This window comes from Barbus barbus, assembly GCF_936440315.1.
Source record: "Barbus barbus genome assembly, chromosome: 3".
In the NCBI taxonomy this organism is placed as follows: Eukaryota; Metazoa; Chordata; class Actinopteri; order Cypriniformes; family Cyprinidae; genus Barbus; species Barbus barbus.
Genome location: NC_136731.1, coordinates 42,516,508 through 42,543,130, shown reverse-complemented (window position 1 = coordinate 42,543,130; position 26,623 = coordinate 42,516,508). Strand labels below are relative to the sequence as shown.

The following is a 26,623-nucleotide window of genomic DNA, read 5'->3' as shown; positions in this document are numbered from 1 at the left end:
CAAATTAACATTCAGGGAGGATTTGGAATTTTTGTGTTGCATTTGTGTTTATGCTTTAATGTATATTGTTGAAAACGGGCATTTCTTGAAACCCATTAACCAATTCCTTAAGATACCATGCAACCTTGTTGTGTTGGGCTTTCAGGGTGGGGTCCTGTTGTTGAGTTTAGAGGACGTTTAGAGGTGTATCAAAAATACATCTGGAATAAACACCATTTCAGCAGATATCCATTACCATAGGAACCATATACCAAATACCATAGGAACACTCAGATGAAATAGACCATCATGCCACTCAAAAAAAAAAAAAAAACAGGAACAGACAGTCTTGCAATGATGTTTAATGGAATTTTGGGAAAAAACTTTTAGTTATTGTGAATCATTAATGTCCAAACATCCCTGGATCATGTCTGGATTCATAGCAAGATAGTAACAATTTCTTAATTAGTTGCACATGCACTTCCAATTCTTATAGAAATGTCCCAGAACTCACAGTAAACTGACCTGTGAGCATCATTTTAAGATTTTAAAATGCAGAAAAACACTTCAATTTCCATAAACAGAAATAGTTAGTCTGTTCCGAAGTACAAATGTTTATCAACTGGAAATGAAAGAATCCATGTCAATCTGAGCCCAGTACTTTAAAACACTTAAGTTACGTGCCAATGAGAATCTATGTTATCCTTCACAAAAATGTGTAGCAGTAGCTCAAAACTAATAAAAGACAACCAAAAATGAATTATGACCTGCCATCTAACACTCATTCACCTCCCTATGTCAAACACTGTGAGCGTGAAAAGCTTCTGAAGAAAATCTAACCTTTATTTAATGCTAAAACAGTTAGTGCTGGAACACGTTTTAAAAGAGAAAGCTGAAATAAGTTTCAAAAGACAGTGAAGCTACTTTTACAGTGCAGGAAAACTGATGTGTGTACAAACATTAAGGTAAGACAGGGATCTTAACAAATCAAATAAAAACAAGAAGAAAAAAAAAACAAAGTATAAAAAAAAATTGACATTTGATTGGTAAAAACAGTAGGATAAATACAAAGGTAGTTGGAGTCCACCAAGTGTTTATTTTATTATTTTTGTTTTTTTTTGCATTTTTGTCCTTTCATCAAAGGACATCACCTTAACTTAGTCTAACATTGCAGGTTCAGGGGTGCCATGAAACACAGTGTTATTTAAAAAGTACATTCTAATAGAAAATGAGAATAGCTACTGTACATACAGAAGTTTAAGCCATACAATCATAACCATCACCGTGGTAATAGAAGAACAGAGAGCAGCTCAGACAAAGCTATTATCCCTCACCTGATGGCTCCCCTTTTCTTTCCCCCTTCTATCACATATTTCTATTCATTTCAACCCCACATTTGGAAGAAATGAAGGACACAGGGTAGGAGCGTGGGGTTTGGGGTGGACAAGGTGCATTCCAAAAGAGGGACTTTATACGTTACCTGCCAGAAAGTTATCAGTCTTATCACATATAGCAGAGTAGTATGGTGGCTGGCCGTCAGAATCATCCCCATGTTGGGGTGAGAGGTGCATGGGGGACTCAGGATCCATTTCCATAGTGCCTGGGTCTGTCTTACTGCACAGCATGTAGTGCTCGTCAAACCCAGCATCCCTCTCTGTGGGCTCGCTGATAGGCAGCAAATCCACTGGGCATCCCAACATGTCATCACTGTAGGCGGTAGCTGCTGGCAGGGTGAGCTCCTTGATGAAAGAGGGATCCTTGGCCTCTTCCGGAAGCTGCTCTTCATTTTCCAGGCTAAAGATGCCAGGACTCTTTCCACAGCTCTCAGCCATAGAGTGGGCATTGGAGATGGACGCGGAACAGTCGAAACCGTAGGAGGCCACAGAGTTGGCTGACTGAGGTGTATCACCATCTTCCTCGCCAATGTGTTCAGGAGCCTCCTCATCTTCCTCCAGGGCAGCGAGGTTGTGAGGATCTGTGGCATTGTCATCAGTCGCAACATCAGGATCATTGATTGGCATCTCACCCTCTGTATCACTGGCCTCATCATCAGAGGTTGATGGTGATGATGGTACAGAGGCTGGTGCCGTTGCGGCATCACCCAGTACTTCATCGGCCGGCAGCGTTTCTGCCTCTTCCTCCTCCCCATCACCTCGCTCTAGGTGAATACCTAGGTCCTGCTCTATGTCTGTTTGCATGGCAGGGACTGGTGTCTGCTGCTTGTCTGATCGGGACTCTACACCTGAGCTGCTGTCATAATCTCGAAGCTCTTCAGGTGTGCTGGTCTCACTGCTGCTATGGGCAGCCAGGGCTGTTCCACTGAGGGTGCTGGACTGGGACATTCCAATGGCAGGAGGAGCCAAGATACCTGACTCCACTGGGACTGAGCTCCCGGTCTCCTCTTGGAGATCAGGCTGAGGTTCTGAGGCCTGAACCAGGGGTTGACTCATGTCCAGAAAAGCCTCAGCTGGGGATTTGGGGGGTGTATCTGGTTCAGCTGAGAATTTGGTGGTTATGTCTGGATCGGCTGGGAATTTGGTGAGTGTGTCTGGATCTTGAACCCTTAAAGCTGACAGGTTTGATTCAGACAGGACGGAAGAAGGCTGGGCCCAGGGATCAGAGAATGGATTGGAATTACTCCATGCTGCTGTCAAAGGCATAGATGTTGCAGGAGCAGTGTGACCCATGCCGTTGAGATCTAGATGACTCTCCTCTCTGTAATCATTGTCATCATCATCATCATCTTCATCTTCATCTTCGTTACCATCATTTCTACAAACCCCAAGTGCACTCTCATCCATGCCCCTGTGGACCATCTCTACATCTTTGTCTTCTTCCTCTAAGTCTTTCTGTTGTTTGTAATGTTCATCATCATGCTCTAATGCTAGATCCATGTCTTCCTTCAGATGATCTTCTTCATTCTCTTCCTCGTCTTCACTACCAAATGACTGGATTCCAGGAGGCCCTGTGAATGGCTGTCCCCTGTCTGCCTCAGTCATGATGAAGTCACCTGTCTCTTTAGCACTGCAGCTGTCTTCAGCATTAAAGGGAGATGTCACTTCTGAGTCATGTTTGTTACTGCTGTACATGTCATCTGATTGCATCATACCCCAATCAGAGCTGGCAAAATCTTCCACCCCCTTTTTAAGGTCAACTTCTTTCTCGTTTTGAGGCACTGATTCCTTTATGCCAATCTCTTTTACCTCTTCCTCCCCCTCCTCCTCATCGTCCTCGTCCTGGTCCTCGTCATCCTCCTCCTCCTCCTCCTCATCGTCTTCATTAATCTCTTCTTCAGCTTTCTCCACCGCCTCTTCTCGTTCTTGCAAGGTGGAGACAGGAGCTGCATTTTTTATGTGATCCCCACCAGTGGAGCCCATCAGATCAAAGTCTTCTATCACATTCTCAGCCGCTGAGAGCATCTGTATATCATCCTGATCGTTTTCATCATCCTGCTCACTTTCTTCATCGTGCTGACTTTCCTCATCCTGCTCCTCATTCTCTATGGTCACAGTAATGGGGTACAGTGAAGAGCTCTGTGCCCATGGTTCAGCTGGACCCTGCAAGACCAGGAAGGGAGCTGAACTTGGGAGCTCGACTGGCATGGTTGGTGGGCTTGTGGGAGAGGATGGTGGGGACAGTACTGTGGTTCCCAGGGGAGACACAGCAGGCACTGGCTCCTCCAGACTGACCGAATCTACTTCAGCAGCCAGCTGAGACATGGCATTGTCATCTTTATAATTGTCCATGATCTGGGGGACGTCCTGAGGATAGACAAGCTCCACCTCATCAGAAGTAGGAGAAATAACAGGTGTAACGGTGTCTTCAGGTTCCTCTTCAAAGGTTGGAGAAATGACTGGTGAAGCATTTTCTACAGGTGCCTCATAAGAGGTAGGGGGAATTACAGATGCAGTTGTTTCTTTAGGTATTTCATCAGAGGAAGGAAGAATGACAGGTGAAATGGGTTCTTCAGGGGGAATGAAAGCTGTAGTTACATCTTCAGGTGTTTCTTCAAAAGCAGCAGAAATTACAGGTGAAACAGTTTCTTCTCGTGCCTCATAAGAGGTAGGAGGAATGACAGCTGTAGTTACATCTTCAGGTGTTTCTTCAAAAGCAGAAGAAATTACAGGTGAAACAGTTTCTTCTCGTGCCTCATAAGAGGTAGGAGGAATGACAGCTGTAGTTACATCTTCAGGTGTTTCTTCAAAAGCAGAAGAAATTACGGGTGAAACAGTTTCTTCTCGTGCCTCATAAGAGGTAGGAGGAATGACAGCTGTAGTTACATTTTCAGGTGATTCTTCAAAAGCAGCAGAAATTACAGGTGAAACAGTTTCTTCTCGTGCCTCATAAGAGGTAGGAGGAATGACAGCTGTAGTTACATCTTCAGGTGTTTCTTCAAAAGCAGAAGAAATTACAGGTGAAACAGTTTCTTCTCGTGCCTCATAAGAGGTAGGAGGAATGACAGATGTAGTTACGTCTTCAGGTGTTTCTTCAGAAGGAATGACAGATGAAACAGTTTCTTCTCGTGCCTCATAGGAGGTAGGAGGAATGACAGGTGTAGTTACTTCTTCAGGTGTTTCTTCAGAAGAAATTACTGGTGAAACAGTTTCTTCTTGTACCTCATCAGAGATCGGAGGAATGACAGATATAGTTGTGTCTTCAAGTGCTTTTTCAGGCCTGAAAGGTGCAACAGAGTCTTCAGGTATTTCCTCTGTGACATGAGGAATGACAGGTGTAACTTTGTCTTCAGGTGCTTCCATAGTGGTAGGGGCAGTGACATGTGTGGCCTTTTCTTTAGAATCATCTTTAGAGTCCTCAGAGGAAGCAGGAATTAGAGTTGTAAATGAGTCTTCTAATTTCACCTCAGAGGCAGCAGGATTGACCTGGGTAAACAAGTCCTCAGGTGCCTCTTCAGTGACAGCAGGAACACAAGCTGTAGCTGAGTCTCCAGGTGCTACCTCAGAGGTCACCACAGAAACAACAGCAGCAGCAGCAGTAGTGGCTGCAACCACAGTGGGTACCACATCCTTTTTCTCAGCCTCTGTGGCTGCTACAGGCTGGGAGGCTTTTGGGCCACCCTTCAATGGCATTGGAGTGCTACTGCCAACTGACTTCTTTGGGCTGCTTGTCTTAGTGCCGGGCTTGCTGCCTGTGGTCTTGGGGCTTGCGGTAACCTCCTTGGAAGGTGTTGCTTTGCTATCCTTAGGTTTACTAGTCTTAACCTCTGCTACCTTGGTGGTGTTTTTTTTTGAGGCTGATTCTGCCTTGATAGTGGAAGCTGACTTAGGGGTGTCAGACTTGGTGGTCTTGGTTGGTGCTGGCCGGGTAAGCGGAGAAGAAGTGGGCTTCTTGACCGCTGTTGTAGATGGCTGCTTACTGATATCTAATGAAAAGAGAACATAATTTCAACTCAGTATCACAGCTTTCAAATAGAAATTAATCGAAGCATTAATAAGCAACTAAATACTGTAAACTGAATGTATGAAAATATGAAAGTATTTTATGAAAATACAGCACTAAAATAGATTTAAATATTTACCATATGTAAAATATCAGTATTCTCATATTACAAAACAATATTACTGTTACAATGGTTATAAGTGAACTACATGCATGCATTTATTGAATACCATGAGGTGCCTACCTTTCATGACAGGTGTTGTGGTCTTAGGAGTGGGAGTGCGGCCAGCAGAGGGCGCTGTGGTTTTAGCAGGAGAAGGTTTAGCAGTAGTAGATGGTGTCTTGGGTGTAGCAGTAGTTGGCCTGGATGCGGCTGTAGATGTCTTGCTGGCAGTTGTCGGTGTCCCAGGCTTAGGGGCAGCAGGGGAAGACCGGGCAGCAGAAGCAGAGCCAGCAGACCTACACATAGTAGATGTGACGAGAAATAGAGAAATCATTACAGAGGTGAGTAATTAGGGCATTTTAGGTCTAGTTGCTCCTAGCTTGCACAACTCTGTGGTAGGAGACTTTCGTTGAGCTTTGAGTCCAGCTAGGACAAGGACTTTCTGCATTTAAAAAAGCAGAAGAATGCCAGAAGGAAAGGACTCACAGAAAGTGAGTATATATTCTAATATTAGTTAAAACTCCACTGCATACATTTCAGTCATTGGTGATGGATCATATATCCCATTTAAAGCAGTGACTCATGAGTAAAATCTTTGATTAGTCACAGCACAGAAGGCCTGAGGGAAAGACAGGTAGCTCAAGAGCACAACATGGGGTTATGTTAATACTAGCAAAAACATTCTTTTCAAGAAATCCTCTCCCCCCAGTTATCTACCCATAATGCCTCTGTTCTATCCTGGGGTGCCTGACTCAGTGGTAATACACGTGATCTGCCCTGATGGGGTGTATTATCTGTCTACTCTGGTCTAGTATGAGCTTACCTTAGCACACGGTAGTGACTCAGTACATGTCCAGGTCAAATCTGAGTAAGCTAACCTAGATCCTGTGGGCCTGGCAGGAGCTTCTGATTTCCTCTGTCTACGCTCCACTGCATGTGTCTCTCCTGTTCTAAATAAAGAGCTGGAGAGCACGAGGCAGTGTGCGTATCAGTGCAGAAGACACAGTGAGCACCATGTAAATCTTTCATTGTGTTGAGTAAAAATAACCATGCAAATCCCACTTGGGCAAATAGCATGGATCTTGCTAAAACACATGCTCCATAAGTTCCAGATTTCGTCTAGGCAAAGTCCATGCAGGATGGGTGGGGATGAGATTCTAAAAAACTGTGGTGTCCTACATATAGAGAATCAGGTGAGAGAGCAAGCAACCACACAAGAGAGAGAGAGACAGAGAGATCCAGCAGTGAAGGTTCTGGAACAAAGAGGACAAGTCTATAAACAGATAAACCTGACAGAGAAAACCACACATGAATTAATGTAGTGGTGTGTTGTAGTTCCTTGACCTAGTTTCACTTTACAAAAACACTTACTTGCGCACACAACCTGGATTAGGATATTAGTCTTTGAGCCAACTTGATAATTAGACCTGTGTACAGTCCATGAAGAAGCTACCTGACTGAAGTCTTTGCACTTCTTTTTTTAACCACATCTCCAGATCAAAGGATGCATATATATATATATATATATATATATATATAGTAGTGACATAACAGATTATTGGAAATAAACCCAAATTTGTATTGTTCCTAGAATACATTTTTGCATTATAATTCAACCTTAAAAGGAGAGCATGCTATTAGATAAGAAGAGAATGAGAGCGATAGAGAGAGCCAATGAGAGGTTCTATAAAAGTCTTCATCTTAATCTCAAACATAAAACCGATATGAATAATCTACAGTGACAGGATGACTCAGTATAGGAAGCGAGCACACAGAGATTAGCGCAAGCATTGTTCTGTGGGGTGGTGATGGCGCAGTGGATAAGACACATGCCTTTGGTGTGCCTTTGTGAGAGACCCGGGTTCGAATCCACTGTGAGACACCAATGTGTCCCTGAGCAAGACACTTAACCCCTAGTTGCTCCAGAGGCGTGCGGCCTCTGACATATATAGCAATTGTAAGTCGCTTTGGATAAAAGCGTCAGCTAAATGAATAAATGTAAATGTTCTCCTGGAACACAAGAGAAAGAGAGCGAGTTAAAAAGAGTGTGAGAGAGAAAGAAACAAAAACCTCTTTCAATGAAAGCATACAGTCCAGGTGCCATCAAGCTCCAAAAAGGGCACAATAAAGAAACAATATGACTTCTGCACTATATTATTTAGGTATTTTATAGTACATTAATAGAAAACTGTTGGTACATTATTGTCCTTGCAAAAATGTAACAGCCTTTGTCAAATAACTTTGGCAGAATAAAGAAAGTGATATGGACAATTGATTTTTGAGTGAACTATTCCTCTAATAGAAAAACAAAAACAAACAAATCATCAACAACAAGCCAAGCATTTTTCTGTCAGATCTGTGCCAGGGTTGGGGGCAAATATAATGCACATTAAAACACAAAAATGCACTGAAGCTTAAAAACTATCCAAGCACATTTAGACATGTGCATTTGCTTTAAGTGCTTCAAGCAAACGGCACGCGATTCAACCATTTTATAGATAGGTCTTTGATGTTTTGTGAGCAATGGAATTGGCTCACAATTCTGTGGTGCCTGCGGCCTGATTGGCTAATAAACACTGTTTAACTTGCCATTACATTTGTGAGTGGCAAAACTTCCCCTGAAGCCACAGCAGCAATGAGGAAGACAACCTCCTCCTGAGCCAGCGACTGGCAGACTATGGCTGATGAGATTTTAATAAGGCACTCTGGCCTGAAGGGACTCTTTAACCTCAATAACGAGGTTCATGTCCCTTCAGGATGAATCCTAATACATTGGTAAAGCTGTAATTCAGCAGCTTTTGATGAAATTGCGTCTACCTGCTGGCACTCACCTGCGTGTAAATTTGCTGTGTTAGCTTAATATGGGCCAATAGACATTCATCAAGATTTTGATTTATGTACTTTACCTCAACAGAATTTTTTTTTTTTTTTAATGTGCAGTGATTTCTTGGCTTGCGGTGGCAAATCTGTGTCAAATCAAATATGCAAGTTTTCAATTCTGTTTACTAATTGGACAATGCATGGACCTGTACGCATTTTTTGTTTTTTATACTGTGCCCTGTGGAAAAGACCAAAAATAATAAATACCTATATTATAAAACAAATTGAAATAGACAGTGTCATCTTACTGGAGGTTCTGCTTTTGTGAAATAAAGTCATACGGATTTAGAATTACATGAACTGCAGTGAATGATCACACTATAGAGAAATTTTCATTTTGGGGAACTATATATTCTGTGGCGGGAGGAGCCAACGACAGACACAGTGGGCGTGGCGTCAAGCCTCGGAGAGGTTTTTATTAAACAATATTTAAAATAAAGTGTCCAAAGGGGGAAAAGTGTCCAAAATAAACAGGGATCTGGTGTCCTCGTTGTGCTGCGGGGCTCGTGAAGGAGGGCAGTGTTCAGGAGGGAAGGGTCCAGGTAAGGGGCGGAGTCCGGCGGCCGCACGCGCTCCCGTCTGGAGGTCCCGGGGCGCGGGTGACGGCGGCTTCTGTGGCGGCTTCGTCCAACTCCTTCATCCCCGGGTGCTCGACGGGATTCCACGGCCCGGCGTCCTTGCCCGACGGCCGTATCGCGGGTGCAGTGTCGGCCGGACTGCGGGTCCGGCCGCTCGCGTCTCTGACGGCGGCAGGTAGTTCCCTCTACGCCCCCTTTCCTGGACCCACGAGGACACCAGCGTGCATGCACGGGGAAGAGACCGGTCTCTCGAGGAGAGGCGCGCTCGGCGTTTAAACGGCGGCGGTGATGAGGCTCCATTCACGTCAGGTGCGCCTCATCACACGCCGCCAGCCCTGCGTGTTCAGCGCCCCTCCTCTCTCACACACCCACTCCCGTCGGGAGCCTGGTGAAGGGCGGCGAATACGGGACGGGGTGGTGATGATGGACAGGGGGGAGGCAGCCGACTCGTCACATTCCCCCCCCCCAAGCGACATCCCCGTCCGAGGGTCGCCGCCCACGCAGGAGTGCTACCTTCCTCAACCAGGCTCCAGCGGTCGGAGTGGGCGGGGCAGGGATTCCTCTCCGGGCAACGCTCCCTCTCGCACCGCGCCGGAGCCGGGACAGAGAAAGCGGGTTTTAGTTGACAGCCTCAACCAACCACGGGGTAATGATGACAAATAGACAGAATGTCACTTACCCCATTGGTGGCTGGGAGGCTGTCCCCGTCCTTCCTCCGTCCCCGTACGGGCTCTACGGCTTCTTGCGAGCGAGAGGGGATGACGTCATCAGATGTTGCCCAACTGTGCTGTCTAGGCTCCGCCTGCCCGCATTCTCCACCACTGTGGCGGGAGGAGCCAACGACAGACACAGTGGGCGTGGCGTCAAGCCTCGGAGAGGTTTTTATTAAACAATATTTAAAATAAAGTGTCCAAAGGGGGAAAAGTGTCCAAAATAAACAGGGATCTGGTGTCCTCGTTGTGCTGCGGGGCTCGTGAAGGAGGGCAGTGTTCAGGAGGGAAGGGTCCAGGTAAGGGGCGGAGTCCGGCGGCCGCACGCGCTCCCGTCTGGAGGTCCCGGGGCGCGGGTGACGGCGGCTTCTGTGGCGGCTTCGTCCAACTCCTTCATCCCCGGGTGCTCGACGGGATTCCACGGCCCGGCGTCCTTGCCCGACGGCCGTATCGCGGGTGCAGTGTCGGCCGGACTGCGGGTCCGGCCGCTCGCGTCTCTGACGGCGGCAGGTAGTTCCCTCTACGCCCCCTTTCCTGGACCCACGAGGACACCAGCGTGCATGCACGGGGAAGAGACCGGTCTCTCGAGGAGAGGCGCGCTCGGCGTTTAAACGGCGGCGGTGATGAGGCTCCATTCACGTCAGGTGCGCCTCATCACACGCCGCCAGCCCTGCGTGTTCAGCGCCCCTCCTCTCTCACACACCCACTCCCGTCGGGAGCCTGGTGAAGGGCGGCGAATACGGGACGGGGTGGTGATGATGGACAGGGGGGAGGCAGCCGACTCGTCACAATTCTTTAAGACTTTCAAGAGTCAAGAAAATAAACTATTCTAATAAAATAAAAAACAGGAAACAGGCCACAGTCGTAGTGGATAGTGAAGACAAATGAGCATGTCCAACGTACAGCCATGTCAAACTTGACGAGCAGGACACTAGCGAACATGCACAGCCTATAAAAATGCAGAAATCTGACAAGCGAGAAACACGTGAAGCACTGCAGCAAAATCAGAATCACTGAAGTGTTATAAACCATCAATCAAGTTGGCTGTTGGGAAACACACACGCTCCATTTGGAGATTAGATGCAGTGGCTGCAATAAAACATCTCTCTGGAGGACTGAACTCTACCACGACCTAATGAAGGAGAGAAAGTGGGACATTGAGATACAGAAAGCAATTCATTTATGAGAAATGACTCAGATGGTTTAGTGTTGGCTGCTGGGCGCACCCTTTACTGACCAGCCCATAGTTCTTACATCATTATGACGCAATCATCGACAGGAAGAAGCTCATTCATTAAGGTTGCGCTAAGAATTAAATCAATCAAAATTATTCATATTTGCTAGCACCCAACGCAGGACTCACATCATGCACTGCTTTTATACTTTTTGTAATTCTGTTTGGTGCTACAAGTAGCAACTGCAATTCTGCAGATTTTATTTAAAGCTTTGGCTTGCAAATATGCACCATTAATGCCAAAGGCATGTTTTATTTATTTAAAATCCAGTAGGTTCAGTAGACGCAGAATTCCCTGCAGTACAATGTCTACTGCTGAAGGCAGGACGCACATATGGTTGGATGCGTACATGCACATTACACAAAGACTCCTCACATGCACACAAATGTGAAGAAAAAAATGTTTTGCACCCAAAACTGAGTCATATATTACTGGACTGTGAAGCAAATGTTAAATTAATGTATTGATATTAAAATTAAGAATAACAGTTTTGCTATGCTGCTCAACTGTGCAAATTTTGACCAGAGTAACAATACATATTTGTCAGATCGAAGATGCCTACTGGGTCAAAATAACAACAAACACAAACACAAATTCTCCTGCACTAATTGGATGACAAGCGGCCTTTTCGCTGCCATTTAGTGTTTGATCTTTAAATCATAATGAGGCAGAAGCAGAAAACAAAGGCTCAGGGTGGATTCCCCAGATTATCTTTTCTAAACCCAGTGCTTGAATATACTGCAATGTTAATAGTGTCAAATGTGTTTCTTTTTCAAGCAGTGTGTGACATCGTCTGTGTGCGGGACATCAGCTTTCCTACTCTAAACACCATTAATCATGAAATAAACGTCCTGTTCAGCTGTATGACATGGGAGGAGAGATGCTATATGTCATGGCAGAGCTCTGTTTTGGATTTTTCTAACATGGACTAAACAACAACTTGGATCAATTTTTTTTTCTTTTGTTGTCTTTGCCAGGTTATTCTTAAAGTCTTTTTTATTGTTACTAACTAAGCAGCTCTTAATTACAGAGCTTTTGTACATTTTACTTCCTTTAAGAGCACTGGAAGAAACATACTGCATTTTAAAAAGAAGCTCAAGTAAAGAAGGCAATCAATGTGTCAAAATCTAAAGCGATCAGCAAAAATGTATGGTTGTGGGACCAAATATCACATTGAAAATGTTCACAAACTCATACAAACATCTCTCCCCCACCCTCACATAACGTCATGAGTCTGAGCTCATTTACAGGCGTTAGGATGTCCCTCATCGCCTCTATAAACAAGTAACAAAAAACTTCACTGTTCATGGTTGATTGCAGACATTTCAAATCGGTTCCTGTGAGCTCTATGTTCTCATTCTCAGTGTGACTCAGATTGTCTGCATGATAACCAACCTAACATCTCTCGGCATCTGTCCTGGATATCCAGAAATCTGCATTATGTCAGCATGTCGCTGTGTGAAAATAATGTAGGGGCTGTTGAGACTTGTGGAGGCTTTCTAAACTCTCTTACACTGGGGAGAGTCCAAACTTGCTCTGATAGGAGAGAATCTTAAACTCAGTGGGGAGAGTCTAAAGTCTACATTCACATTTTTTTGTAATCAGGAATTTTAGGACTGTGCCAGTTAATTTCCCGGCAAATGAAGGCTCAAAGCCTGGCCCCCGAAGCCTGTTGCATTCGGTTCTTCCCTGGGCTCCTCACTGGTCCGTGTCCTATCCTATCCTATCCCTGTAGGTGGGGGAACAACTTTACAGTGTGACATCTCCATCCTCCAATGGAACATCAATCATAACAAACATCATAACCTAGAGAGGATAGGTGAGTGACTGGAGTGTGCTGTAGTATAGCTTTGAAGGCTGTGAGTGTACTTAGCTAGCGTTCTCTCAATGGAAGGAAGTGACAGTCACCTTCCTGTACATGAGCCTACATTTCCCGGCAAATGAGCCTACGTTACCTACATTTCACTGCTGGTTATACTCTGTATAATTATGTATGTGACAAATTAAAATCTTGAATCTTAAATGAAACTCTTTCCCTTACCCTTTTAGAATTGATGTCTAATGCGTTAAGTATTTAGTAAATGAGGAGTAGTGGACTGCAACGTGAGGGTGCATAAGCAATGCCTGATTATCACTGGAAAAGAATGAACTACTGAAATGGCCCACGTTGCAGAATTCTAATTACTATACCCAGTCTGGGAGCTCAGTTTATGACATTCACAACCAATAAGATGCTCACCTGGTTGTCTTGGCGACAGGTGGCCTATCAGGTTTGGGAGAGCCAGCGGTGCTGGTCTTCGTGGTGGATGCAGTGGCGGGTCTTGGAGCTGGAGCTGTAGTGAAGGATGGTGTGAAGCGTGTTTGAGAGCATTAAAACAAGACAAATACAGACAGTTCATTTGAAATTTTGATAATATGCTACATCAGAATTTCTCTCATGGAAGTCTAAAGGAGTTGGACACCCCTGTCCTACATTGAACTAATGCTGTAATGCAGTGCAGTTTTCTGAAGACATGCAAAATGTGCAGTGTTGTGGTGGGAACCACTGCTGTATTTAATGAGCGCAGATGATGCTTTTGTCTTACCTGTAGTTTTTGGTTTAGACTTCAGACCATTGGCTGGTGCAGCGGGGGCTTTCTTGATGGGCTGGGCTGCCCCTGTTGTTTTCACGCCATTGGCTGGAGCACTGGCAGGTCTCGCCGTCCCCACCGGCTTTTTCTCAGCCACCTTGGTTGTGGTCTTGGTTGTGGGTGCAGAAGTAGAGCTAACTGTTTTTTTAGGGGCAGCAGTGGTTGAGGTTTTCTTCTCCAGGCTTGCTGTGGTGGTCTTTTTGGTGACGCCATTAGCTTGCGACTTCTGTGCTCCGTTGGTCAGGCGGCTTTGGCCAGTGGTGGGACGGGAGCTGGTTGTAGATGCCTTGATTCCAGTGGTGGTTGTCTTTGTTTTGGCAGGAGCCTTCGTCTTAGCTTTTGGATCCACAGGCTTGTCCTTTCCGGTCTTGTTCGTTGCCTCTGTTTGCTGCGGTTCACCTTCTGTTTGTGTTGCAGGCAAAGCCTGGTCCTGAACTTCGCCCACTGGTGCCACCTCGACCGCAGGACCTGCGTTTAATGCTTCCATCGGCTCCATTGCTGCCGTGTCAACACCATCCGGTTTCATCTTGTCCTAGTCCTGGAGGTCCGTCTCAGCAGAAGAGGAATCAGGAACCTAGGACTCAGTTCACTAGTTGGAGTCTGCTGCTATCAGATGGTTATGGCTGACCTGAAACAAGAGAAACAAGAGTTGTAGTCTGATCCGAGAACTCAGACAATAAACAAACAACAACTGGCAGACAGACCTAAGAGAACAATCAGATAAAGAATCAGGTCTTAGAGAAACTGGCTAAAAAGAGATTAGGAATGAAGTAAAGAGCGTGCTGTGCCGAGGGAAAACAACAGCTGATTCATAGCTCAGAGCTTGTGGATTTGTTTAAACTGTAACCAAACTGAATTAAAGCCACACAAGAAGTAGTTGCCGGCTATTAGGAGTCATGGTTGGTGTAAGATTACAGTTGTCATTAATACAGTTTTACAGATTAAAATGCAGTTTTTCACTTAGCAAGACATCTATCACAAGATTATTTTGGTGCTGTTACATGTATAAAAAATCTCTTGGTTTTCAAAACACTTTGGGGGAATTTCTAATTGCTAACTACTAGCAAAGCAGCAATGCCAGATGCATTACCCACAATGCCTTACTGAAGCAGATGTTGTTTGCATGATTTAAGAGCAGCGGCTCCACAGCAAAGTTCATACAGTGGAAGAGGCCAAAGATAGGAAGTGGCTTGGCTCAAAGGAGCATGGGAAAAAAAATAACAGAGTCAGTCAACAAACATTGAAAAAGCGCACTCATAAAGCGGATGTCAGTGTCACTGGACACCTCATCCATATTATATTCCAGAGCTGCAAAATCTCCCTGATTCTTTCTGAGGTCGACATTCATTTTTCCACCCCTCGGACTCATTCTGCCCATTACAAAATCTCCTCAGTTAGTCATCACACAGATGGTCCAGGCAGCTGAGCATCCCAAATTAGAGAAACTGGGGGGAGGGGGACAGAGAGAGTGATGGAAAAGAGAGAGAAAGCCCGGGAGGAAAGAACCCATTCCATATATGCTGCCAGATATGAACAAAAAAGATATGAGAAGATATATTGTCTTGGACAGAGATCTAGCTATCTATTGCCATCAGTTACTGATAGGAATTGTGCACTTGAGAACATTAACAATGACCACATTGACTTGCAAACAACTGTTCCCATGGCAAATGAACAATAGTATTTGTGTCAAATGGGGGAACTCTGGACACTTAGGGTGTTTTCAGACCTTCTGATCATTTGCTCCATATCGAAACAGGCGCAAATTGTTGCAGTTTCTTCTAGGTTCAGTTCGGTTTTTAACCATGATAACTAATGTGCTCAGAATCAGACACTGCATGCTTTTTATGTCACGCATTTCCATTATGAATTACGATACAGCTTGGTTCGTTGGTCTGTTTGGTTGGATTGCTTTTATTGAGTTTATTTTCAATCAGGCTGAGATACCTCATTCAGGTGACCTTGGACCATTTATTTTGATGTGGATTCAAGTGCAAATGCCATGTTTACATGTGCCTAAATGAACAAAACTAAGGGAGAAAATGTGCCAATATCTGAAACGGACAAGCCAGATGTGAAAAGTTCTGGTACACAATACCTGCTTAGTTTTAAATTATGCAGTCACAAAAATGAACTCTACGGTCGGATTAAATAACACACTAGTTAGTAATGAATATCAAAGATTTTAGTATTTTAGACAAACACAACCACATGCAACATCACTTCCACTTCATAGACCTCAAGGGCTGTTCTTCTCTTATGAAGAACAACTCCTCTAGTTCACATCTCTCTATTTTAATATTGCTTGTAAATACAGGCTTTGTTGCATCTGCTCTACCCCTCCTGGCTTTTTTCTCTTGCTATTGATCCTGTTGAGAATGATAGATGAGAATCGGCCTGTGAGAATGTCAGGTGGTGGAGAGCTGAGGAGATTAGAGGGGTAAAACAGCCTTGTTCCGAGAGGAAAACACACACACCATCACACGGCCTTACGACCTTAATGATCCTGCTGAGGGATATAGACTGCTTCCTCTGCATGTAAACAACAGTCACTCTGGGGGAGTCAGAGGCCTATGGTGTCCATCTAATTCTGGGGGAGGATCTGGCCTCTGCTGACCTCTGTTCTACAGAGTGGCTGATGACGACAGGCATATGTGAAAAAAAAGCATATGCAAATTAAATAATCAAAGTTTGAGGGAAATGGACAGGGGGAAATGCATTTACATGAATCTGAAAATATCTGAACTATAAATATTTCTTGAGCCCTAGCTTTAATTTTTGTGATATAAATTAACCTTATTTTATGTTAACTTAAATCATATTTATTTTTATTATCCCTCATTAACTCTTGTTTTTATTGAAAAACAGTTTCTGCATCCTCTGGATCACAAAATCAGCCGTGGCTAATTGGGATAATTTAATATAACATTTCAGTATTCCCAGTTTGTGTTTGAAAACCACCAGTTTTGTCATAATTATAGCAGAATTACAAAAAATGTCTCTTTTTTGCATTTGAATGTAGTGTTTGACAACAGTGAGCCCTTGAGTCGAAAAGATTTGAGAGCTACTGCTTTAGGAAACCTAATCAAAAGTGATGGTGATATTCAGAATATAACCTAATATTTTACACATATATATATATATATATATATATATATATATATATATATATATATATATATATATATATACATATCTATAGCCTTTGAGAGCACAAGATGGAGAAAACCAGAAATGGTAGGTGTAGAGGCTTTGTGACCTTACAAACATAAGACCCATCGTACCTACAAACCTTCTTACCCACAAACCCTCTTAATGGCATTCCGTCACTCTCAGGGACGAACCTGCACATGCCTAATGCTTAATGCCTCATCCAATTATTGTAACCAATCCTGGTGCAGGAGCCTTATGTTCCTGAAGGGATGACTCTGCGAAGCGCTCATCCTCCAAAGACCCACATATGATGTAAACAAACACACTGAGACGCGTCGCATACCTTCTAGAAGCAGTATTGTTGGCAGGTCTCCAGGGACGGTGCATCAGAGTCTTTAAAATGTCCCGACACAAAACCGCTGATCAGCCCCATGCTAATGGGGTCATTGTAGCGGCAAAATGCACTTTGGCCTCTTTCTCCGAGGAGCAAGCACAACACGGCCTTGTGCATGCATGCATGCATAAATGCATATCTAAGTGCTGCATTGTGCCTTAAAAAGTCCCCTGTGTGCAAAGCTTGCTTCTCACAATCAGCTAACCACTGCGGCACAGCAGGTGCTAACAGGCTAATGCCATCTTAGCTTTAGCCAGTCGGGGCCAAACCGACATGTCTAATAACTGGAGAACAAGAAAACAAACAAACCAGCAAACTGCACAATCTAAGGGTGCTTTCACATCTGTAGTTCGGTTCATTTGGTCCAGACCAAAGGCAAAAAATTACACATTGTAGCTATTTTTAGCCGTTTTGGTTCCTTTTCACACCACACTGTTTGCTCTGGTACGAACCAGCTGAAACGAACCAAAATTCAGTCACGTGACAACATCCGCTTCACTTGTTGACTAGATGTGTCTTTGAACGCATTCACTAAACTGCTTTTCGATTGGTCAGAAAGAGCGTGCGGGAAAATTCCAACGGTGCTCCCGGAAGTAAACAAAGACAGGAGTGAAATGCAGCAGACAGTACACTGCTATTTTGAGGCTCCGCACCTCCTCACAACCCCAAGTTTGTCCGCGACCTGTCATGCTAAACTGCAAACTGTCAACAAACACTTCCTCATCCTATAATGCACAGCGCAGCTGACTACGGCAGCTGGTTTAGTCCAAAAATGCGCAGTTCTTTTTGCAGTTGGGTCTGTTTGAGGTCGGATCGCATTCTCACCACCGATCCAGGGTTCGTTTGAAAGTTCGTTGTTTGGTCTGCTTTTGGTGCGGACCCGAGTGCGATTCCTGCTTTCTCACCTGCCCAAATGAACCGCACCAAGAGGGGAAACGAACTCTAGTGCTCACTATAGGAAATAGTTTTGGCCTCTAAATTGCAATCAATGGAGAGATTGTGCTGGGAGGAAGTGCAAATTTGCACACCACAGAGATGCTGCATTGCGTGGATTCTCCCAGGCCGTTTGCATTAGAGCCCTGCATTTCAGCCCGGGCCTCGACTTTTTTACATCCCTAGGGCCGGGCTTCGGGACAATTTTCACGTCATAGTTCAGATGCGGGCCGGACCTCGGGCCTGTTTTAGGTTTCTCCTTATTTTTATATTTTAGACATCCATCAATTAGTGATGAAAAAAAAATTGCCACGCTGGTGGAAACAACACGAGACCGTGCTACCGTGACTGAGAGCGGCTCGACGGTGTTTAGTGTCCCACAGCAAAAGCGAGCGCAAGTGACTTCAGCGCAGCTGAAGAGTTCTGCGTTCAAATGCACGCAATAGACTAAAGCTTGCCGCAAAGCCCCAGCATAATTACCATGAATGTGTCCAGGGGAAATAGTAATGAGATATTTGAATTATTTACTAATAAACTGTTTTCTGAGTCCGTTTCGCATGGATGAAGTTGCTGATCCTGACTCGCCGTCTCCTCATTAGACGTGCCTTTAGAGAAAAATGCATCTTTATTGATTATGAATATAATAAAAGAGTTTTTGTTTTAGATTTTTTTATTTCGTTAAGTGGTCATTTAAAGCTTTCAATAGATATAATTATGTCTGTGAGGCATGTATTCGCTCAGCACTCAAGCACTGTTCAAGACGAGACGGCAGAAAGCGCATCATGTTTGTTTTCTTTGTTTTATATAAGCACAACATTTTGTTGATATTGTGAGTGCACATAAATAAAAGTAGACCCTTTACAGTTCCGAATGATGTATTACTGGGCCGGGATAGGGCCTGAGCGTCTCGGGCCAGGGCCAGGCTAGGGCCTAAATTTGAGGCCCGTGCAGGGCTCTAGTTTGCATGCACTGCGGATGCTGTTGTTGGCCTCGGATTTGGCGTTTGGTCAGAGGACTGACTAATTAGCGGAAATTTGTCACAGTTTAAGATTTCACATATTAAGTCTGTCTGGCCAATACTCCATTGTGCCTCCACAGCGATGCACACTCAAACAATATTTATTCAGTATTTATATTTATGCATGTCTGATATGCATCACATTAATCTTGGATTACACATTAATCTGTAATCTAAATTAAATTTTATACGCAATTCAAAAACTTACATTTTAAACTCAGGCCTAAATACATTGAGCGACAAAAGCCTGAGGCGCATTGAAATGAAACATCTTTATGCACCCTTCCACACCCCCCTTTTGCTTTTACCCTCCGGAGGCTGCAGAAGTTTCCCTCCACCCCCGTCTCTCACTCTAAAACAAGTGAACACTGGATCTATTCAGCGATGACCACCACCACAAAGAGAGGGCCACCGGGACTCACAGTTTGCTGGTTGAGGAAGAAACGCGCTGCTCTGCAGCTCTGCAGGGGAAAAGGTCAACAAGTTTGAGGCACCTGATTCCCAACCCTCAGAATAAAACAAGAATAAACCTCACCTCAGGTCCATAAAATAATAAAATCCATTATAAACCACATTAGTGAGGAACCGAATACAACTATAAATTGATTTGTAGGGCACATTAGTGGTGAATATCAAAGGTATTTCAATTATAAATGCTATTTAAATTGATAGCGTTGCTTACTGTCAGTTATTTAAGAGTCTTTTGTTTCCATGAATAGCCCACTGGCCGCTGGTGTCCATAACACAAACAAAATGACATAATAGCACTCGAGCGGACAGCGTCTTAGACGCATCTGTGTGGAGATACTGGTCCACTCTCTATCTGCCGATCTTATGACTTTCTGAACGGCCCATTATACAGAACACACACGCCGAGATGAAGTCAACCGGCCCGAGGCGCATTGCAATGAAACAAGTCACCAAAGAAGGGATTGTTGGGGTGGCGGCCCTCGCAGAGGAGTGAAAAGGGGATAGACACACATGGAGGCACATGACAGGACCGCTGCTGTCCAAGCTGACAAAAGCCACTTTAGTGCCTCCGCTGTCGAGATTGCGATCGTGGCCAGCGCATTCCCAAAACACCCTTGGTCAAAGGTCGGGAAGCCGCTCTGTCCAACTCACAAAAACAAACAGATTGGTCCATTTTACAGAACAAACACAAGCAGAGTGGTGAAAGGAAGGTAGTGATGTTAGGCTGTAAGAAACCGCTCTGAGACCATTACCCTCAGGGCGATGATGTAAACAAATCCAGTGGTAAACTGAGAATACACTAGCTGTGATTGAAGAAGTTTTATTTCTGCCCAAGGCGCCAACAGCTTGTGTGGCAGATACCTGGACATCATCCAGGTGATGAGGAGGTAATCCTTGTACTGTAAGGAAGATTTACATAAGTTTTCTAGAACATATGCTACTCCAGGGCATGAGACACTCGACAACTGTCTGGGATGCAACAGATTAGTGACCTACACAAGAATGCTTAGTCCAAAAGCATTCCATTTGCACTGGATGCATACTTGTGTTCTGTCTTATGGTAATGGTAAAATCTATTGAGCTTTCATGCAAAACGTTTGCCTTCCCCCAAGAAAATTTGCATTCACTCAACAAAAATTTTGCCTTCCCCAAAAAAAAAGTCGAGCTCTTTTGCAATACTTTTGCTTTCGCTCAAGAAACTTGGTGCTCTTTTGTAAAATGTTTGCCCTAAAAAATACAAATAAAATTTTACATTTGCTTGCAAATCTTTTGACTTCCCCCAATAAACTTTGGGTTAGCTCATGAAAAATTTGACTTCCCCAGGAAACTTTGTGTTCGCTCACAAAACTTTTACACTCACCAAAACATCTGACTTCCCCAATAAACTTTGAGTTTGCTCAGAAAATTTTTACCTTTCCCAAGAAACTTGTAAAACATTTGCATTTTTTGCATTGTGCATAATTCACCATATAAACACAAAATTAAAAGTGCAGTACTAAAAATCATTGACATGACAATGTGATAAAGCATGACCAAATAAAGTTTAAGCCAAATTTGCAAACTAACATAATCTTTCTGCAGTTTTTATGTCTGTAATGTATAACTATTGTATATCTAGTTTCATACATAACATGGCAAATGTTTTTTTTTTTTTTTATGCAGATTTTCCACAAAATTCTGGAAATTAGCACCACAAAATATGAATTAATGTCACACATTCTGTTTCATCTTGCTGCAGTTCATCTAGCGCAGGGGTGCCCAATCCTAAAAGTCGTGACGTATTGTCAAGTATGGTGACCCATACTCGAAATTGGTGCTCTGCGTTTAACCCATCCAAGTGCACACACACAGCAGTGAGTAGTGAACAAATCCACACACACACACACACACACACACCGTGAACACACACCCGGAGCAGTGGGCAGCCATGCTGCAGCGCCCGGGGAGCAATTGGGGGTTCGGTGCCTTGCTCAAGGGCACCTCAGTCGTGGTATTGAGGGTGGAGAGAGCGCTGGACATTCCCTCCCCCCACCTACAATTCCTGCCGGCCGGGGGCTCGAACTCGCAACCTTTCGATTACTAGTCCGACTCTCTAACCATTAGGCCACGACTTCCCAGGATCCTGTTCCTGAAGATCTACCTATTTGCAGAGTTCAGTTCCAGCCCTGCTCCAGCACAACAGTCTGTAATGATCAAGTTCTTCTGAAGATCTTAATGGGCTGGTTCAGGGGTGTTTGTTCATGGCTAGATCTGAACTGCAAGAAGGTAGATCAGGATTGGGCACCCCTGGTCTAGTGGTTTGTGAACACAAGAGCACATCTGGTGTAAATGCCCCCAAAAACAACACCATAATTTGCTTAAATGCAATAAAGCAGTGTCAAAGCAGGGTTGCACGACTGAAGGAACTGGTACCGTCACCTCTGTTTGCTCAGTGAACAGCAGCAGGACACATCACAACCAGCAGCAGACCAACATGGTCCCCTGGGGACAGGGAGATTAACACATGACAGAGCTCGTTAACTCGGGACAAAGCGTGATGCTAATCCTGTGCGATCCTGCGATGGACACATGCAGAACGGGATGCACACAGGACACGGACCAGATTCAGGCGCCAGCCAGCATGCCATGCCACCTGGCCAAGAGAGTAAGAGGAGAAATGGTGAGACGAGATGAGATAAGACAGATATTGATCATCGAGAGAAAGTGCAGGGGTCGCAGCACAGATGGGAGAGTAGAGCAGTGTATTAGCAGAGCATGTGGGCACACAGAAATTGGGAGGTTTTGGGTGTAAAGGGGCCTTTTAACTAATTTGTAATTCAAGGAGCTGCTTGATTCTACTATCTACTGGGAGCACAAAAAAAGATAAAGAGACAAATTACATAACCACTGATAAAAACCAGATGGTGGGGTTTGATCAATGACATCTGATAGTGTGTGTTTATTTGTGACAGCATGGCCACAAACGTCATCTGCAGCAGACAATAAACATGCCCTTCAGCGAACAGGAGGAAGTGACATACACACACACTCCACAGGAAATGACTGTACCTATAAGAGGATTATCCTTCTGCTCACAGCTGACCAGTACCTTCCAGATGGACTCTGAGCTTCTGTTCTGACTCAACAGAAAACTTCATAATGTGCCCATTGGTGACGCCATTGAACTTATATACAACCAAATATTTGTATTAGACGATTATGGTTGGGGATCTAGACTGGCAATCCAAAGGTTGTAGGTTCAAACTCCTGCAGAAGTGATTGCCCTTCCACTGCTGTGATTCTGAGCGAAAGTATTCAACCCCTGGTTACACAAAAGAGACAGTTTCTGTGCTTTAGATGAAGAATCTACTAAACAATAATGTCCCAGAGGTTGCTCTTTCAAAGTTTTTAATGTCTCAAATTTCTCTCCAACAAATTTTCAAGATAAATTATTAAGGCTATTTCTGGAGTACAGTAAGAATTGTAGAGGCAAAATTCATGGACAGTTTTGATCAATTGATCTTGAAATATGAGAATTCATGTCAAATGAATGAATGAATGAATGAGCAAATTTGAGCAAAGCGTGAGACACTGAGATCCCTTGTGAAAGAGACAAGTGAGATTACTGTTATTTTCCTCTAAAATCTGTGATTTTTTATTTATTTTTTTTAATTCAAAATGACCAAAATGATACAGAGACTTTGGACAGATAGTAAGCAACCATGGAAAACCACTCAAAACACTTCAGCATCTGCATAGCAACGCACAAGTTTTTCTTCAGGAAATGTAAGAATCTTGTTTTCTTTTACTTCCATTGGGAGTTTGGAAGCATCTTAAACTGCTGACAAACTGCACATTTTATAACACCTTGAGGTTGATACTGAGAGAAAATTTGTCTCATGCCTTCGTAAAGTAGGTTGGCATTTTTCACTGCATGGAGGCCTGCGGCAGTAAGACACCTAGTTTTCATGATAAATTATTTTAATATGGAATTCAGACACTGCAGGGATTCTTACAGTATGTGAACTTTAACCTTTTTAAAAACAGCAGGTCAATACATCCATCAGTAAACTGCAGTACCCGATGCCGTCTCAAAGACACCATTCACTGAGTGACATCTGCCAAGACCGGAACAAAGGATACTGAACCAAAATGCACCAAGAAAGGACTGCATGTCTGCTCTGATATAATGTTGCTCCAGACGGAGATTAACACGGCAAGAGTGCTACAACTGCACAGCAAACGTGTTTACAGAAAGCTGAAGTCTAACCACAAAACAGTCCCCAAAAAAGAACTCAGAATGCAACAAGCCCTTCAAATTACCACAGCTGCAACACAATATCCCATCCTAACTGAGCCAACTGTCCACTGCAACAACTGCTCAGCCCCCAGGGTGCTATCTTTACCAGAGAAGTGAGTGCTTCAATATGAGAGAATTATCAGAAAACGACAGATGACACAGGAAAACCACTGCAACTGCATCTTGGGACAACAACATTCACTGCACTTTTAAAAATGAAGGTTCCCAATGGGTTTTTTTTTAGTGATGTAACAGAAGAACCATTTTGGCTCCTCAAAGAAACTTTCAGTGAAAAGGTCTTAAAAGAACCATTTTTTCTTAGTGTCAAGAACATTTTAAAAAGCCAAATAAACTTTTTTTTTTTAAAAAAGCGATTTTTGCCCAACTAAAAGGTTTCATGGATGATAAAGGTTCTTCATGGAACCAACAATGCCAATATATCAACAACAACAAAAAATGTGTGTTACTTTTAAGAGCGTACAGTGAGCAAGCTAATGTTGGTGGGTCAAATAATGCATAGTCATATTCTCTTATGCCTCTTCAGATAATCATAAACAAGAACTTGACCTTTCTGATGTCATCTGCTGTAATTTTTTCTCAAGCGAGTCCCACCCCATTCCTCATACAGTCACTACCCATCATGCCATGACACATTTGTAATTGCTGGCAATGCCTCCCTCCATGAGCCTAATCCCTGTAGGCTGGAGTTAGACAGCTACAGCATTGTATCGGGATCATAATATGAGAGAACAATGACAGTCAAACAAAAATGGATCTGAAATCATTTGAGAGAATTGTTCACTGTGACCTTTAGCACTGACTCGCATATTACAACAGATTAAAATAGTCTGTTTTAATATATATATATATTTAATTCCTTCCATAATTATACACAATATACCAGGCAAAAGCAGAAGAGATAGATCTGATGAAGCCTCACTGGAGCGGTGAGATGCCGCAGGGGGTTGAGGCATCCGTCTTAAACCTTTTGTTTGCCGCGAAGAGAGAAGGCAACTATTAAGCAAGACAATAGGATGAACTGACTTACAAAGCCAAGATTTAGCAGCAGGAGAAGCCAGACCAAGCCGCACCTGCTGCGAAACGCATCATTTTGACTCCAGTTGCACAGGGAGCAAAGCCAAGAAACCACCCTGTTGATTTTCATTGTCCCTAAACCACGAGAAGAAGAAAATACCAACATAAAACTAATCAAAATGACCCCACAGGTCCTCTCTAAACTCAAAGTACATTTCTAAAAAATCCAGTCAGATGAATCACCCTTGTAGTTTTTTATATGGAGGAACATCAATACTATACAGTAGACAACTGAATGATATCGAGCTGTAAACTGGTCTGTATCTCTTAGAAATGGACAGGGTTTTGGACAGATAAACTGCACCAGGGGTGGGTCGTTTAATTAATGCCTGCAGTATCATTATGAGGTCTGATACACAGGCACGTCTAAATCAGCCTTAATAACGCTTCTAATGCGGTAAGAAAAACAGACAGGCTACTCATATATTTAAATGTTTTTATATATATACTTGAGTAGGGGGCTAAATTTGATAGATTTGATGTTTGGCCAACGATCCAGTACAATAGTCTCATATACCAGCTAATTCAGTCACTGTAATACAGTCTATTGGGACCGCGGCGGGGTTATATATTAGAGACCGAGCAATACACCGGGTCAGTATAGTAGGCTATGGACAGAAAGGGTGAATATATTATACGAACCTCGCGGGCGACTGAATGTGAAGCGGGCGGGTGATGTATTGAATGTGAAGCGGGCGGCGGGTGGAGGAGGCGCAGAACAAAAGACTCAAGCGAACAGACGACAGGAAAGTTTCTCTGCCGGGAAACACACAAAACACACCATATGCAGAAAAACTGCATTATAATTTCTTCTCCTTCATCTGTCAGCGCAATATGTGTTTTCTGAACGAGTGGGTTTACGAGTTACGAGTGGGTTTGCCGTCACCGCCCAGGCATCCACCATTGAAACGGGCTCCAAGATGAACAAGCAACACCGAATAAAAGAGACATGCCGCTTAACAAGCAGTAAAAACGATAAAATAACCAAACCGGTGTAGATTAGAGCCTATGAATCAAACCGGTGTGAAACCTGATCGCTTCAGTGGCATTTTCTTCTGGTGATCTCTTTTATTCCGCCGGTACTTCTATTGTAATGACCGATGTGAACAAGAACTCATAAATATTCATTTACATATTAATGCACGCAGTCGTGAATCATGCTGTTGAATGAAAAGCATTTCTTAAACTGACACATTAATTATTTAGTTTAATTAGTTGTGACACGGTGAAAAGCGCTTTTAATGAATCTCCGGTTGTTTCAGGGATCGGCACACAGTGAATCTTACCGAGTCTACAGCGCTTTTCCTCCAGCAACGCCCAGTCGGTGCTCGCGTCTCCTCCCGGTTTTCTCCAAGCGGAACCCGGCGGGCAGCACTGCGAGTCGAGAAAAACCGGCAACAAATGTTGAGAGAAAAAAACAGTATTTCTGACGGAGGCAGTTTGGAGCTGACTGACTGTCTACCGGCGATAAAAGAGATGCGCGTCTGCTGGCAGCAGAGAATGAAACGGCGCTCGGTGATCCGCGCACGCACGCGCACACACTATGCGGACGCGAGAGGGAGTATTGAATAGGATGAAAAGCGCGAGCGGCTTCGGTCTCTCCCGCCCGCGACCAATCAGCTTTCAGACTGAGATTTATGCAAATGAGGGATGATGTCATCGCACAGGCCACCCCGCGTCCTTTCTTTACGCACCGTCCCTCTTTTCT

The 26,623-nt window shown here is 43.9% G+C and overlaps 1 protein-coding gene across 1 annotated transcript; it reads right to left on the bottom strand.

Annotated features, from left to right (window-relative positions):
• Positions 1 to 321: 321 nt before the first annotated feature.
• Positions 322 to 26,623, bottom strand: prr36b (proline rich 36b). Its single transcript, XM_079398501.1, has 5 exons — positions 26,202 to 26,623; positions 13,528 to 14,200; positions 13,182 to 13,275; positions 5,621 to 5,835; positions 322 to 5,359 (listed from the first exon to the last, which is right to left on the bottom strand). Exons 2-5 carry the CDS (start codon positions 14,096 to 14,098, stop codon positions 1,449 to 1,451), a joined length of 4,791 nt encoding a protein of 1,596 aa, XP_079254627.1. The 5' UTR covers positions 14,099 to 14,200; positions 26,202 to 26,623; the 3' UTR covers positions 322 to 1,448.